This window comes from Solanum tuberosum, unplaced genomic scaffold (assembly GCF_000226075.1).
Source record: "Solanum tuberosum cultivar DM 1-3 516 R44 unplaced genomic scaffold, SolTub_3.0 scf00004, whole genome shotgun sequence".
In the NCBI taxonomy this organism is placed as follows: Eukaryota; Viridiplantae; Streptophyta; class Magnoliopsida; order Solanales; family Solanaceae; genus Solanum; species Solanum tuberosum.
Window position 1 is genome coordinate 1,870,892 of NW_006238930.1, and position 13,923 is coordinate 1,884,814.

At 32.8% G+C, this 13,923-nt stretch overlaps 2 protein-coding genes across 2 annotated transcripts; both read left to right on the forward strand.

Annotated features, from left to right (window-relative positions):
- The first annotated feature begins 1,933 nt into the window (after positions 1-1,933).
- LOC102604451 (phosphate transporter PHO1 homolog 3-like) lies at positions 1,934-6,358 on the forward strand. Its single transcript, XM_006338364.2, has 13 exons — positions 1,934-2,816; positions 3,184-3,496; positions 3,587-3,635; positions 3,709-3,780; positions 3,877-4,006; positions 4,169-4,289; positions 4,404-4,662; positions 4,774-4,878; positions 4,969-5,013; positions 5,136-5,285; positions 5,372-5,650; positions 5,728-5,867; positions 6,060-6,358. Exons 1-13 carry the CDS (start codon positions 2,243-2,245, stop codon positions 6,151-6,153), a joined length of 2,331 nt encoding a protein of 776 aa, XP_006338426.1. The 5' UTR covers positions 1,934-2,242; the 3' UTR covers positions 6,154-6,358.
- A 3,483-nt stretch (positions 6,359-9,841) lies between these two features.
- On the forward strand, positions 9,842-13,923 carry LOC102604110 (phosphate transporter PHO1 homolog 3-like). The gene is made up of 13 exons (XM_006338363.2): positions 9,842-10,629; positions 10,825-11,182; positions 11,271-11,319; positions 11,402-11,473; positions 11,579-11,708; positions 11,786-11,906; positions 12,034-12,292; positions 12,407-12,511; positions 12,605-12,649; positions 12,765-12,914; positions 13,011-13,289; positions 13,374-13,513; positions 13,633-13,923. Exons 1-13 carry the CDS (start codon positions 10,044-10,046, stop codon positions 13,724-13,726), a joined length of 2,388 nt encoding a protein of 795 aa, XP_006338425.1. The 5' UTR covers positions 9,842-10,043; the 3' UTR covers positions 13,727-13,923.

Below are 13,923 nucleotides of genomic sequence, written 5' to 3' on the forward strand. Positions count from 1 at the left end.
ACAAGCTTTAAATATTTTTTTTTTTTTGAGGGGTGGTGGTGTGTGTGTGGATGGGGGGCTGGTTTGAGAGTAGGGACAAAATAAATTAATTTTTTTTTTAGAAAAAATTGTAATTTGAAGTTGGAAGAGAGTTTTGAAAAATGTTTTCCTTAAATTTTGAAGGAAAAATCATTTTCCTTAAATTTGAGGAAAATGAGTTGATTTGAAAAATATTTTCCAATATTTAACCCAACCAAATATGAAAAAATTGAATATGCCAAACACACTGTATATCTAAAAAAGAAATTAATGTACAAAGTCAGTAAGTCAATGCTAAGATTTTAGAGGAGAAAAATAATAATGAGGATTATACGAAGCATGCCGCATCGTGGACTTTAAAATATATTTGTGAAAGAACTTTTGAAGAACTAGAAGTCTAAATATTTAATATAGCAATATATTAGGTATTCTGAATCTGACCTTATGGTAAATTTGCCTATTTATTTGCTTAGTTGGAAAGCCAAACGAAGCTAAGTGATAAATTTGCCAATTTATTTGCATAGTTGGAAAGTCAAACGAAGTGAGGTGACAAAATAAAGTATCCATACGCAGTTTTTTATTACAATTACTATTGGGGCAGAACCATTTTAATATCTGGACAGAGATTTGATGATGCATTATTTTGCTTATAATATTTAATTTTACTATACAATATTCCAGTTGTTATGCTTTTGTTTTCTACGATCTGGACGGTTTTGGTCAGCATTAGTGTTACCACTAAACTCCACGATGATTAATACTGATTTAAACACTTTGGTTGACTTTTACCTTCAACAGGACGTGTTTTTTAATGAGCAAATATAGGATTTGAAGTTCATAATTTGATCTCAATTTAATATTATAATAATAATAATTTAATTACAATAACATATTTAGTGATTTTTTTAGTATATATCTACAAGATCCAAGTAAAAGTTATTGAATTTATATGAATACATAATCAATACATCAAATCTGCCCCAATTTAGTTTAGTATTTTGTAAAATGACCTTATGCTTAATAAATGAAGAAATTAGAGAAAATTGGAGAAGAAATATATTGTTTTTCATTGTCATTACTCATTAGTACAAGACCACAATCTTCTATTCTAGGTAAAAAAAAAAGTTGTTCTAGGTATGAAATTGTATACCCCATATATAAGGTAAACTTTTAAACTTAAACTACAAGAAATATATTTTTAACGTAAGATAAATCTCCTAAATAAGTTTTAAAAGCTCACAAAATCTCAACAATAAAATAGGTGAAAATCATGAAAGATCAAGTTTGTGCTAAGTAATTTTTTTCTGTCTATTTAAATTTTGGTAGATAGTTGATGAGTAGCATTTTTTTTCGTCTATTTTTTTTATAGATAAGCTCACAAAAAAAATGCATGCATTAACTTTATGTATTAATAGTCCCTTATTTGGTACATTTTTTCATGCCGTCAGTTATACACTCTATTGTGTATTATTAATACCCTGGATTTCTAGATATTAGTAATGCAAAGAGATTTAATACATGCATTAGCATAGTTAAAGACCCAATTACCCCTCAAAAACACTTTTACATCTTTTCCACCATAGTTGTGGAGGATATTTTTGTAAATAAATATTTTTATACAATGTATACTATTTTTAATACATCATACCAAACAATGCATAAGATATAATTTATGCATAACTAATACAAGCATTACTAATACACTCTATGCATTATTTTTATACACTCTCCCCAAACGACATAAGAGATTCACGCGTAAATTATGTTATTTTTCGTTACTATTGCTTTCATGATTGTTGTCTCATAACAAGTAGAATAGTGCCCAAAATGACAAATCACCAGTGTTATAAAACAAATAATCAAAAAAGTTGTTAATGGCACAAACCAGCTCATACACAGCCCCAAATCTTTATGAAGAGACAGTAGTTGAAATATTGATTGAGACATAGTGATATTCTGGGTTTTGGTCCTCCTGCCATTTTTTTTCATATTACAACAAAAAAACTTTCAAAGTCCTAAAATAAATTTGTACTTTTGTGTGACATTCTTGGAAATTGTACTAGATTTAGCGACCCTTTAACACCTTGATTGCTGACCATTTCTCCAATCACGCGCTACAAGCCAAAACCAACATTCTTATTTAAAGCTCAATCTCTCTATTTGATAAAACAGAGAAAGTTCACTTTTTTATTTCAACCAAAAAAAAAAAGAGCTTTTGATAAAGATGAAATTTGGGAAAGAATTTACTTCCCAAATGGTCCATGAATGGCAAGAAGCTTATATGGATTATAATTATCTAAAGAATCTTTTGAAAGATCTCTTAGATTTCAAGAAGAAAAATGCACCATTATCAGAAGTTGCAGCCACCCCAGAAGGCTCATTAAAGAGAAGGATATCTATGTACAGAGCATTTAGTGGATTACAAAGTAGATACACAAGTTTCAAAGGTTCTTCTGGGAATAATAATAATAATAACCATGAAGATGAAGTTATTTTAGTGAATACAGTGCAGCAAGAAGGGTCACAAGGACATCATCAAACTATGTTTCTCATGTCATCTGAAGAAGGTGGAGAGTATGAGATGATTTTCTTTAAAAGACTTGATGATGAGTTCAACAAGGTGTCAACTTTTTACAAGAAAAAAGTGGGGCAAGTGAAGGCAGAGGCTGATGAGTTGAGTAAACAAATGGATGCACTTATTGCTCTAAGGATTATGGTTGAAAAACCTTCAATTGAAATGCATAGTGCACAAGGGATGGATCCAGCATCAGTGGTTCCTCTTCATTTGAGAAGTCAATGTAAGTATTGGCCAATGTGATAAAGATATCAATTAGTGTTCCTAATACTTTACCTCTTTTAATTTGTGTCAAATAGCTTAGGAATCATGTGTTCTGTCTTATATAACACTTTACTTTGGTCTTTTTTTCATGTGGGATTTGCTTAAGACAGTATATGCTCCGAAGTTTGTCAATCTAGAAGTCTGTCTGTCCTTCTCCTTAATCCACCCTCCATCATAGGCGTCACGTTTAGTTATTTGTCTTTTTTATGGGTGACATTGAAGTAGAGAGGGAGAAACAAAGGAATTGATATATTAGATGCTGGCACTTGCTTATTTGCTCCATCCCATGATTGCCCTTTAATTTGTTTTGAATTCTTGTTTTACAGTAAGGTCACATATGGAAGTAATTCAAGAAGTTGAGATGAGTAGTGAAGAAATTGTGGAAGATGAATCAACTTCAGGGAAAAGAGATACAACAAAGATGAATCCTATGGGTTTTAGGCCTGCTCCAGTAGGAATTTTGGACAATGTAAAAATCAATATTGAACCTGCAACACCTATCTCGACTTTGAAAAATGTGATTAAGTCTTCGAAATCTGATTTATCATTCAGCAGACAAGAGCTTAGAAAAGCTGAAGAACAAATAAGAATGGCTTTTGTTGAGTTTTATCAAAAGCTTCGACTTCTAAAAAACTACAGGTAATGTTGCAATCTTGTTCCTCCCAAATGATGAATCATAGTTGTTTGTTGTGTTCAATTCAACTAACTCTTTGCTACTTAATTCTGCAGTTTCTTAAATGTATTGGCATTTTCTAAGATCATGAAGAAGTATGATAAGGTACTATTACTAAAGTGATCACTATTCGGCAATAGAAAGTACTTCTATCTAACCTTTCAATTTATTGATACAGATCACCTCAAGGAAAGCTTCTAAATCATACTTAGAGATGATTGATAAATCTTATCTTGGTAGCTCAGATGAGGTACATTTTCTTTCACTTTCAAAAACTATTTTCCTCTCAGCATCTTTGCAGTTGCAGCTATATCTTGAAATTCTCATCGATCGTTGCTTTTTTTAGGTTGCTAAGCTCGTTGAAAGAGTGGAGGTCACATTCATAAAGCATTTTGTCAATGGAAATCGAAGAAAAGGAATGAAGTCTTTAAGACCACAAGCTAAAAGGGACACACATAGAGTAACATTTTTCATGGGTAAGCATACATCCTTGATAGTATCAACCTCCTCTTCCTATGTAATCGGAGGTCAAATGTATTGTATAACAATTCTTTTTGAGACATCTGGATTGACCTGTCATCTCACTTACATAAAGACCATTTGTTCATTTTACTAACTGATATGCTTTTAACCTACAGGTATGTTCTCTGGCTGCTCAATAGCATTAGTGGCAGCTATTGCTGTAGTAATACGTGCAGGAAATCTTCTAGAGCATAAGGATCGTGGACAGTATATGGATAACATATTTCCACTCTACAGGTGAACTAAACCATCTGTCTTTTACAAAGTCATATTGATTCTTTCCCTTTATCGGTCTGCAAGCCAGACCATATCTTAAGCAATACTTACGAGTAATAAGCTCTATCTTTGCAGCCTATTCGGATACATTGTCCTCCATATGCTCATGTATGCAGGGAATGTATACTACTGGAAGCGTTTTCGGGTCAATTATCCTTTCATATTTGGCTTCAAGCAGGGAACGGCGTTAGGTTACAGACAAGTTCTCCTCCTTGCTTCTGGTCTTTCATTACTTGCATTGGCTGCTGCCTTCTCCCACCTGGATATGGATATGGATCCGAAAACACGAAAATTTGAGACATTAACTGAGCTGATCCCACTTACCCTGGTGATTGTAAGTCTAGAAAAACATTAGTTCTTCTATTTACTTTTGTTTCTACAACTTGATCTATTTACAAAATGTTTCGAATTTCAAATTCCCTAATGATCTTAAGTTTTATTTCAGGTTCTGATTATAATAATTTTTTGTCCTCTGAACATCATATATCGTTCAAGCCGTTTCTTCCTTCTAAGAACTGCCTGGCACTGTCTATGCGCTCCTCTTTATAAGGTACCCGCGGTTCTTTAAGAGATGCAGATTCACGCGCATTAATATCACAGAAAGTAGATAGTTACTAAAATGTCTCACATCATTTTGCAGGTTACTCTACCAGATTTCATCTTGGCAGATCAACTTACCAGCCAGGTTTGACACTCAGCCGTTTTCTAAACGGGAAGCTTCTACATTATACCAAAATAGGATACAAAAAGTCTACAATTCAGTTAGTATAATGTGCAGTACTTGTATAATGTGCTGTTGTATTTCAGGTTCAAGCAATTAGGAGTTTGCAATTCTATGTCTGCTACTATGTGTGGGGGAACTTCAAAACAAGATCAAACAAATGTCAAGACAGCAGTGTTTACAAGATCTTATACATAGTCGTTGCAATTATTCCCTTTTGGTCTCGGTTTATTCAGGTGTGAGAATTTTTGCACACAAAAAATGATCATTCTGACAAGAGATTTGTTGACAAATATTTAATATGGTGCTTTGTATGACTCAGTGCCTGCGCCGCTTATTTGAAGAGAAAGATTCAATGCAGGGGCTTAATGGCCTCAAATATTTCTCAACAATTGTTGCTCTTGTGATGAAGACACTTTATTCTCAGAAGGGAGGAACCTTTTGGAGAGTAATGGCTGCATCAACTTCAGGAGTTACTACAGTTGCAAACACGTATTGGGACCTTGTCATAGATTGGGGTCTATTGCAAAGGAATTCTAAAAACCCCTGGTTGAGAGACAAGCTACTCGTGCCACACAAGATTGTCTACTTTGTTGCCATTGTAAGCCTCTTTGAATAGGATTAACAAAACTCTTGCATTGAAATTACGTTATTGATGATTCGAACTCCAAATGGCAGGTTCTTGACATTATTCTGAGACTAGTATGGATGCAATTGGTTCTAGATATTAAAGAACTCTCATTTCTGCACGAGAAAGCATTCCTTGCAGTTGTTGCCTGTTTGGAAATCCTTCGTCGAGGCATATGGAACTTTTTCAGGTATGAAGCATTATACATCAACAATGTAAATAACTTTTACACATTCAGATTCAGACTCCGTATATATAAGTTAAAATCATATCTACAAAATTTGATGAGTTAGCTTCCGCTAACTTGTTCACATAATAAGATCATAATTAAGCCCTCGCTCTATCTAACAATAATAGTTATGCTGTTTTCATCATTGTTCAGGTTGGAAAATGAGCACTTGAATAACGTTGGAAAATACCGTGCCTTCAAGTCGGTACCTCTGCCTTTTAACTACGATGAGGACAAGAGTCAATAACTTTGTTTAACTAATTGATACCAGCAAATCAAAGGACTCAAAATGATTTTCTGGTTTACAGTATAGTTTGTCAATGCTGTTTATAGTAGTATAGTTTTGTTTGTGAAATTACACGGGAAAAAAAGAAGAAGCTGAATCCAGCCTCTTGTCTTAAAAACACTTGCTCATGAAAAGTCTCATCATATTTTCCATTGTTTGGCTTGAATTTTTCTTCGGTAGCATTTTTTATCACTTGCTTCAGAAAAATACTTAAGATTGGTCAAACCAGAACCCAATGATCTGTTCAGCAAAAATAAATAAATCATGTTTTATAAATTACTCAAAAATCTGATAAAGGATATGAAACAACACGACCATACACTACGGAGCACGCAAAGTATTTTAAGGAATTTAATCCTCCGTTCTTATTTATGTCATATTTACTAAAAAACAAATGTTTCTTATTATTTCTCATTTCACAAAATCAATACATAAATAATATTATTATTCCTATTTTATCTTTAAGAAGAGTTATTAATTTTGAAAGTATGAATTTGACCAACAAAAAACTAAATGATTAATTTATTTTCATTGGTCAATTTAATTAATTTATGTTTTTTAATGAAAATATGACTCAAAAGAGAATACTAAATAAGTTTACTTACCATGATAAACTTAAACGTGAAATCTAAAATGGTGAAATTCCTTTTGTTTAAAAACGAACTATTTAAAAATATAAAAAAAATTCCAAATAAATTAACTGAACCATCATTATGTCCTCCACTTGTTCCCCTTCTCTTTTCCTTTTTTTTTTTTTCTTCTTTTCATTTTAATTTATTTTTGTTTCGAATTTCTTTATGTCAGTTTATTTCTACACGGTAAAAGTATAATATTAAACATAAATTAATATAATTTATACTTTTAAAATAAAAATAAAAATATTATAGTGTGAGATAAATAATATCTAAATATATGTAAAAAAAATTCATACGTCAATGCCCCTTTTCGCGAAAATTGTTACTCCATCTGTCCCACTTTATATGTTCACTTTCATTTTTATTCTATATTAAATAACAATTTATCTTTAAAATATCAACTTTACCCTTAATGTAATGATTTATAACCATACAACCTCTATCATTATTTTAGATATGTGAAATTAGGGTTTGGGTATAACTCACACCTCAAAAGCTAGTACAAAGGGACCAGGATTGCCTTGAGACTTTAGTCCACCCATCTCATTGACCCCTTATGTGAGACTTTTGTTATTCTTAACACCCCAACTCACGCCCACTAGTTAGCATTTGTTGCGTGGACAATTTTTTATTTTTGAGGGCTCCAACATTGGGTGAGATGAATCCTGCTCTGATATCATGTAAAATTAGGTCTTGAGTCTAACTCACACTCCAAAAGCTAACTCAAAGGAAAGAGGATTGTTCAAGCCTTATAAGGAGTTCACACTATCTCATTAACCACAAATGTAGAACTTTTGTTATTCTTTAACAAGATCACAAGTTTCAAAAGTTTTTTTTATTTCTTAAGTTTTGTGCCAAGTCAAACTAAGAGGGTGTTTGGATCGACTTATAAGTTAGTCAAACCTATTTTTAAGTTAGTTTTTTATTTTTGAAAGTGTTTGATAAATACTCCCTCCGTCCAACAATAGTTGTTTAGTATACTATTTTGGGATGTCCAACAATACTTGTCCACTTTATGAAATCAATGGATAATTTTACACTTAGTTCTTAATTTACCCTTATCATTAATTATAGTCATTTCCTTATTACATTTTTCAAGACATTGTGTTTATTATATTCAAAGGGTGATATAGTAAAATTACCTTTTTATTTATAGTTTCTTAAGGGGTGTGTCAAGTTAATAGTGGACAATTATTGTTGGATAGAGGGAGTATAAAAATAACTTAAAATAAGTTAGGAAGTGTTCGACAAGGTAATTATAAATAACTTAAAATAAGTTAAAAACCAAAAGTAGGTCTCCCCGTACTTTTTATTTTTTTTGACTTAAAAGTAAGTTAAATTTGACATTGACTTAAAAGCTACTGTTATTAAGTCAATCCAAATGGGATATAACTCATATAAAATGAGGCGGAGCTATAAGTGGAGGTTCATGGATTCGGACGAACCAACTAGCTTTTCTGTAGATCATGTATTTATAATAGAAAATTAAATAAATATATATTTATATTAATATGTGAACCCCTAATAAAATTTATTTATAGCTTAGTGGTAGGTAAAGGTTGTGAAAATGCTTTTCACATCTAGTGTTGTGGATTTGCAATATTTGTTTCTTTTATTTTAAAATTTAGAACCCCAAATTCTTAATCCTAGCGCTAGCGGAGGAAGTAGCATCTATTATGCATGGAATTAGCATAACCACGTGAAAATAATTGGCTAAGAATACAGCTAATAGTAATTAATATACATGGGTCCACCTTTCTATATCAAAAGAGGGAGTATTTAACAAAACAATGAATGTTGAGGTCCCATATATTTCCAACATTTTACAAGTGGAAGGTAGTCCTTCAATTTTTATGTGAGCTAACACCACAATTACAAGACCCAAGGAAAAGAATGTGTATACGATTGATTAATCAGTAAAGACGGCTAGCAAACTTCCCTTTGGAACTCTCATAAAACAAGGAGATAAAGATTAATCTCGCACTAAATTCGGGGCGAATTCAGGATTTAAAGACAACGGATGCATCATCCATGGCTAATGCACGTTGGTTAAAGCATGTACCCAATATCGATTCATATGATAATTTTATTAAACATAAAAATATAAAATGGTTATATTACCGTATAAATATAAATTAAATGACTCATTTAAATAAAGTTTGCTTAGTGGAGTAATGATTTAATTTTAAATTTCACTTTACATCATGAACTAGTCATCCCCTTATTTTATTTGATGTTTTTAAGCTTCACGCGAGCCAAATCGACTTTAGTATCTTTGAATGCCTAATAAAATATGTCTATCTCAAAGTATATATATATATATCACACGTGGGTCCGCCTCCGACTAAATCATACAAGTAATCGCATTACATTGCAAAGAGAAATCCGAGGAAAAGCCTTTCAAATTAATCTATTACATTTAATATGTTTTATTAAGCTAATTAGGAGTACAAAATATGAAAATTCAGGTGATATTTACCTTACTTTTTAGCTAACATGGCCGACAAAGTTGGATGATTTTTCTTTGACAAAGTGATTTTTTTATATGATAAACTTGGAGTAATCTCTCTATTCTTAATTACTTGTCCACTTTTTCTTTTTTAGTTGTTTCTAGTTACTTGTTCATTTTGACAAATCAAAAAAGGAAATTTGTTTTTACTTATTATACCCTTAATTAATTATTTTGAAAAAGGTAGAACTTCTTGAAAATCTTAAGTTTTTTAATTCATCTAATTCATAATTAATAATGATAAAATAGTAAACTCACTCAATTTATTTATTTTTAATAGATATGTCAATTCAAAAGTAAACAAGTAATTAGAGACGGTTGGAGTAGAATGTACTAACTGGACAGTGAAGCGCATAAGAGATGGAACAAACACCACCATCATAAAACAATCACTAATATTCATGGGCCATGGGTGCCTTTAATATGTGCATGTGTAACATACAGCTCCACTCATTTTAAAGGAAATGAATTATTAAAGAGATTTAGCTAAAATATTGATTGAGACGGTGAAAACTTTTAAACTCCTCAACTATCAAGAGAAAGAGAAGAGATTAATTTTAATTCATATTTAGGTAATACATTCTTTGATACTTCCTATTTTTGGCAACTCATTACTCATCCATGTAACAACTTGATTGTTGACCATTCCTCCAATCATGGCTACAATATAAAGCAGAGGAAGTTCATTTTTTTCTTAAACGATAAAGATGAAATTTGGGAAAGAATATGCATCCCAAATGGTCCATGAATGGCAAGAAGCCTACATGGATTATAATTATCTCAAAAGTCTTTTGATGGAAATCTTGAATTTCAACAAGAAAAATGCACCATTACCTGAAGTTGCAGCCACTCCAAGAGGGTCCTTAAAGAGAAGGCTATCTATGTACAGAGCATTTAATGGATTACAAATTAGATACAACAGTTTCAAAGGGAAAAATAATCATGAAGATGAAGTGATAGTAGTGAATTCAGTGCAGCAAGAGGGATCTGAATGTCACTATGAAACCACCTTCCTCGTGTCTTGTGAAGAAGGCGGAAAATGTGAGCTGATTTTCTTTAGGACATTGGATGATGAATTCAATAAGGTGTTAACTTTTTACAAGAAAAAAGTAGGGGAAGTTAAGGTTGAGGCTGATGCGTTGAGTAAACAAATGGATGCACTTATTGCTCTAAGAATCAAGGTTGATAAGATTTCAGTCGGAGCACAAAGTGTCCAAGTCATCGATCCTTTTAGCAATGATGATAGTGTTTTGTCTCCAGCATCAGTGGATCCTATGCATTTTAGTAGTCCAGGTAAGTCCAATCTTATGGCTATTATGTTACTGTTCCGTCTTTTGGTGGGAAAATAAGTTACCATTCATGCCCTCAGTAATTTGCTTTTGACAGTAATGTAGAGTGATTTGAAACCATCATAAGAGATGTTTTAGCTGTTGAAACTTGCTTGATTGCTCTTTAATTTGTTCGAATTCTTGTTTAACCCCAAGATAGGTAGACCACATATGGAGGTAATTCAAGAAGTTGAGATGACCAACGAAGAAATACTGGAAGAGGAGGCAATTCAAGAAGTTGAGATGACAAGTGAAGAAATTCTGGAAGAGGAAGCAACAATAGGGAAAAGAGATCCTACAAAGATGAATCCCAGCAATTTTAAGCCAGCTCCACTAGAGGTTCTTGACTATGTGAAAATCAATATTGAACCCGAAACACCTATCTCAACTTTAAGATGTATCATGACTTCAAAACCAAACCTATCATTCAGCAAAGAAGAGCTCAGAAAAGTCGAAGAACAAATGAAAAAGGCTTTTGTTGAGTTCTATCAAAAGCTGAGACTTCTAAAAAGATACAGGTGATGTTGCATTTTTACCCTCAAAAGAGGAGTTACTGCTGTTTTTGTGCTCAAATCAGCTCATACTTTGCCACTAATTTTTTACCAGTTCCTTAAATGTGTTGGCATTTTCCAAGATCATGAAGAAGTATGATAAGGTACTATACTCATGAAGTTATCACTATTTGACATAGAAAGTTACGAAGTTTTGCCAAGTAACCTTGCAATTTATTGATACAGATCAGTTCAAGGAAAGCTTCTAAATCATACTTAGAGGTGATTGAAAAATCTTATCTTCGTAGCTCGGATGAGGTACATTTTCCTTCAATTTCAAAAATTGTTTTCCTCTCAGCACTATTCCACTTGTGACTATAGTTTGAACTGATCATCAATCTTTTTTTGTTTTTTTTGTTTTAGGTTTCTAAGCTCATGGAAGGAGTCGAAGACACTTTCATAAAGCATTTTGTCGATGGAAATCGAAAGAAAGGAATGAAATATTTAAGACCACAAGCACAACGAGAAACGCATAGAGTAACATTTCTCCTTGGTAAGATGCATCCTTATTAGCATCGGTCATATGTTCATTTCAGTAACTGATATACTTATAATACTTTTCACCTACAGGTTTGTTCTCTGGCTGCTCATTAGCATTAGTAGCAGCAATTGCTGTATCGATACGTGCAGGAAACCTTCTAGAGAACGAGAGTCGAGGACAGTTTATGGAAAACATATTTCCACTGTACAGGTGAACTAATCATCTTTCGTTTGTAGTCATATTGATTCTTTCCGTTTGTCTATATACAAGAAAAACCTATGTTTTCAGCACTATATATATATATATATGAGTAATGAATTAAGGTGTGTCTTTGCAGCCTATTCGGATTCGTTGTCCTGCATATGGTCATGTACGGGGCAAATATATACTACTGGAGGCGTTTTCGAGTCAATTATCCCTTCATATTTGGCTTCAAGCAGGGAACAGAGTTAGGTTACAGACAAGTTCTCCTCCTTGCTTCTGGTCTTTCGTTACTTGCATTGGCTGCTGTACTCTATCATCTGGATATGGATATTGATCCGGAAACACGAAGTTTCCAGACAGTGACTGAGCTGACCCCACTTGCCCTGGTGATTGTAAGTCTAGAAAAACACTACTTCTTCTTTTACTTACATTCAACAATTATTCTATAGACTATACAACATGTTTCAAATTTTGAACCTCCTAATGATCTTAAAATCTTTTTTCAGGTTCTGCTTCTAATAACTTTTTTTCCTCTGAACATCATATATCGTTCAAGTCGTTTCTTCTTTATAAGATGTGTCTGGCGCTGTCTGTTGGCTCCCCTTTATAAGGTACCAGCAGTTTGTTTAAGAGATATACAGATTCACACACATTAATATAACAGAACTTACATAGATAGTAAAATGTCTCACATCATTTTGCAGGTTACTCTACCAGATTTTTTCTTGGCAGATCAACTTACTAGCCAGGTTTGACACATGAACTTCTATGTTATACAAAGAGAGGATCCAAGAAGTTGACAATTCAGTCAGTGTAATGTGCAAATTTTGAATGATAGAAGTATAATGAGGTCTTGCATTTCAGGTTCAGGCAATTAGGAGTTTACAATTCTATGTCTGCTACTATGGGTGGGAAAACTTCAGAGAAAGATCAAATACATGTCAAGAGAGCAAAATTTACCCAATCTTATACATATTCCTCGCAATTATTCCCTTTTGGTCTCGGTTTATTCAGGTTTGAGAATTTTTACACAAGAAAAATGATCATTCTAACAATAGTTATCTTGACAAATATTTGATATGATGCTTTGAATGACTTCATGATATACAGTGTCTTCGTCGCTTATTTGAAGAGAAAGATTCGATGCAGGGGTTTAATAGCCTCAAATATTTATCAACAATTGTTGCTCTTGTAATGAGGACACTATATGATCAGAAGAGAGGAACCTTTTGGAAAGTAATGGCAGCATCAACTTCAGGAATTACTACAGTTGCAAACACTTATTGGGACCTTGTCGTAGATTGGGGTTTATTGCAAAGGAATTCCAAAAACCCCTGGTTGAGAGACAAGCTACTTGTGCCATACAAGATTGTCTACTTTGTTGCCATTGTAAGTAGGTTTCAAAAATCAACAACTATAAAAATAACTTGCATGCAGCGGATGTTTTTGATTATTTGAGTGTAAATATTGCAGGTTCTTAACATTATTCTGAGACTAGTATGGATGCAGTTGGTTCTAGATTTTGAACAACTGCCTTTTTTGCATAGGAGAGGATTTATTGCAATTGTTGCCTGTTTGGAAATCCTTCGCCGAGGCATGTGGAACTTTTTCAGGTCAGATGGATGCATTCATTATCTATTGAGTTTAATTTCTTTCTAAACTAAAACTGGAATTAGCGTTTGTTTGTTTTATTTGACAACAAATTAAACTACTCCTTTTCTCTAACATTCAGGTTGGAAAATGAACACTTAAATAACGTTGGGAAATATCGTGCCTCCAAGTCTGTACCCCTGCCTTTCAACTACGACGAAGACAAGAGTCTGTAAAATGAAAATCAAAAGAATCAGCCACAGTAGTTGTTTGATTCATTCATATAATATAAGTTAGTTTTGTTAATGAAATTATTGAGTGAATTAAGTTAAGGTATAGGACAAAAAGAAAATGACAACAGTGAAGATCTACTGCTACAGTCTAATCCTTAATGTAATTATGTGCTCATGAAAATAAATTCAGCTTGACTATA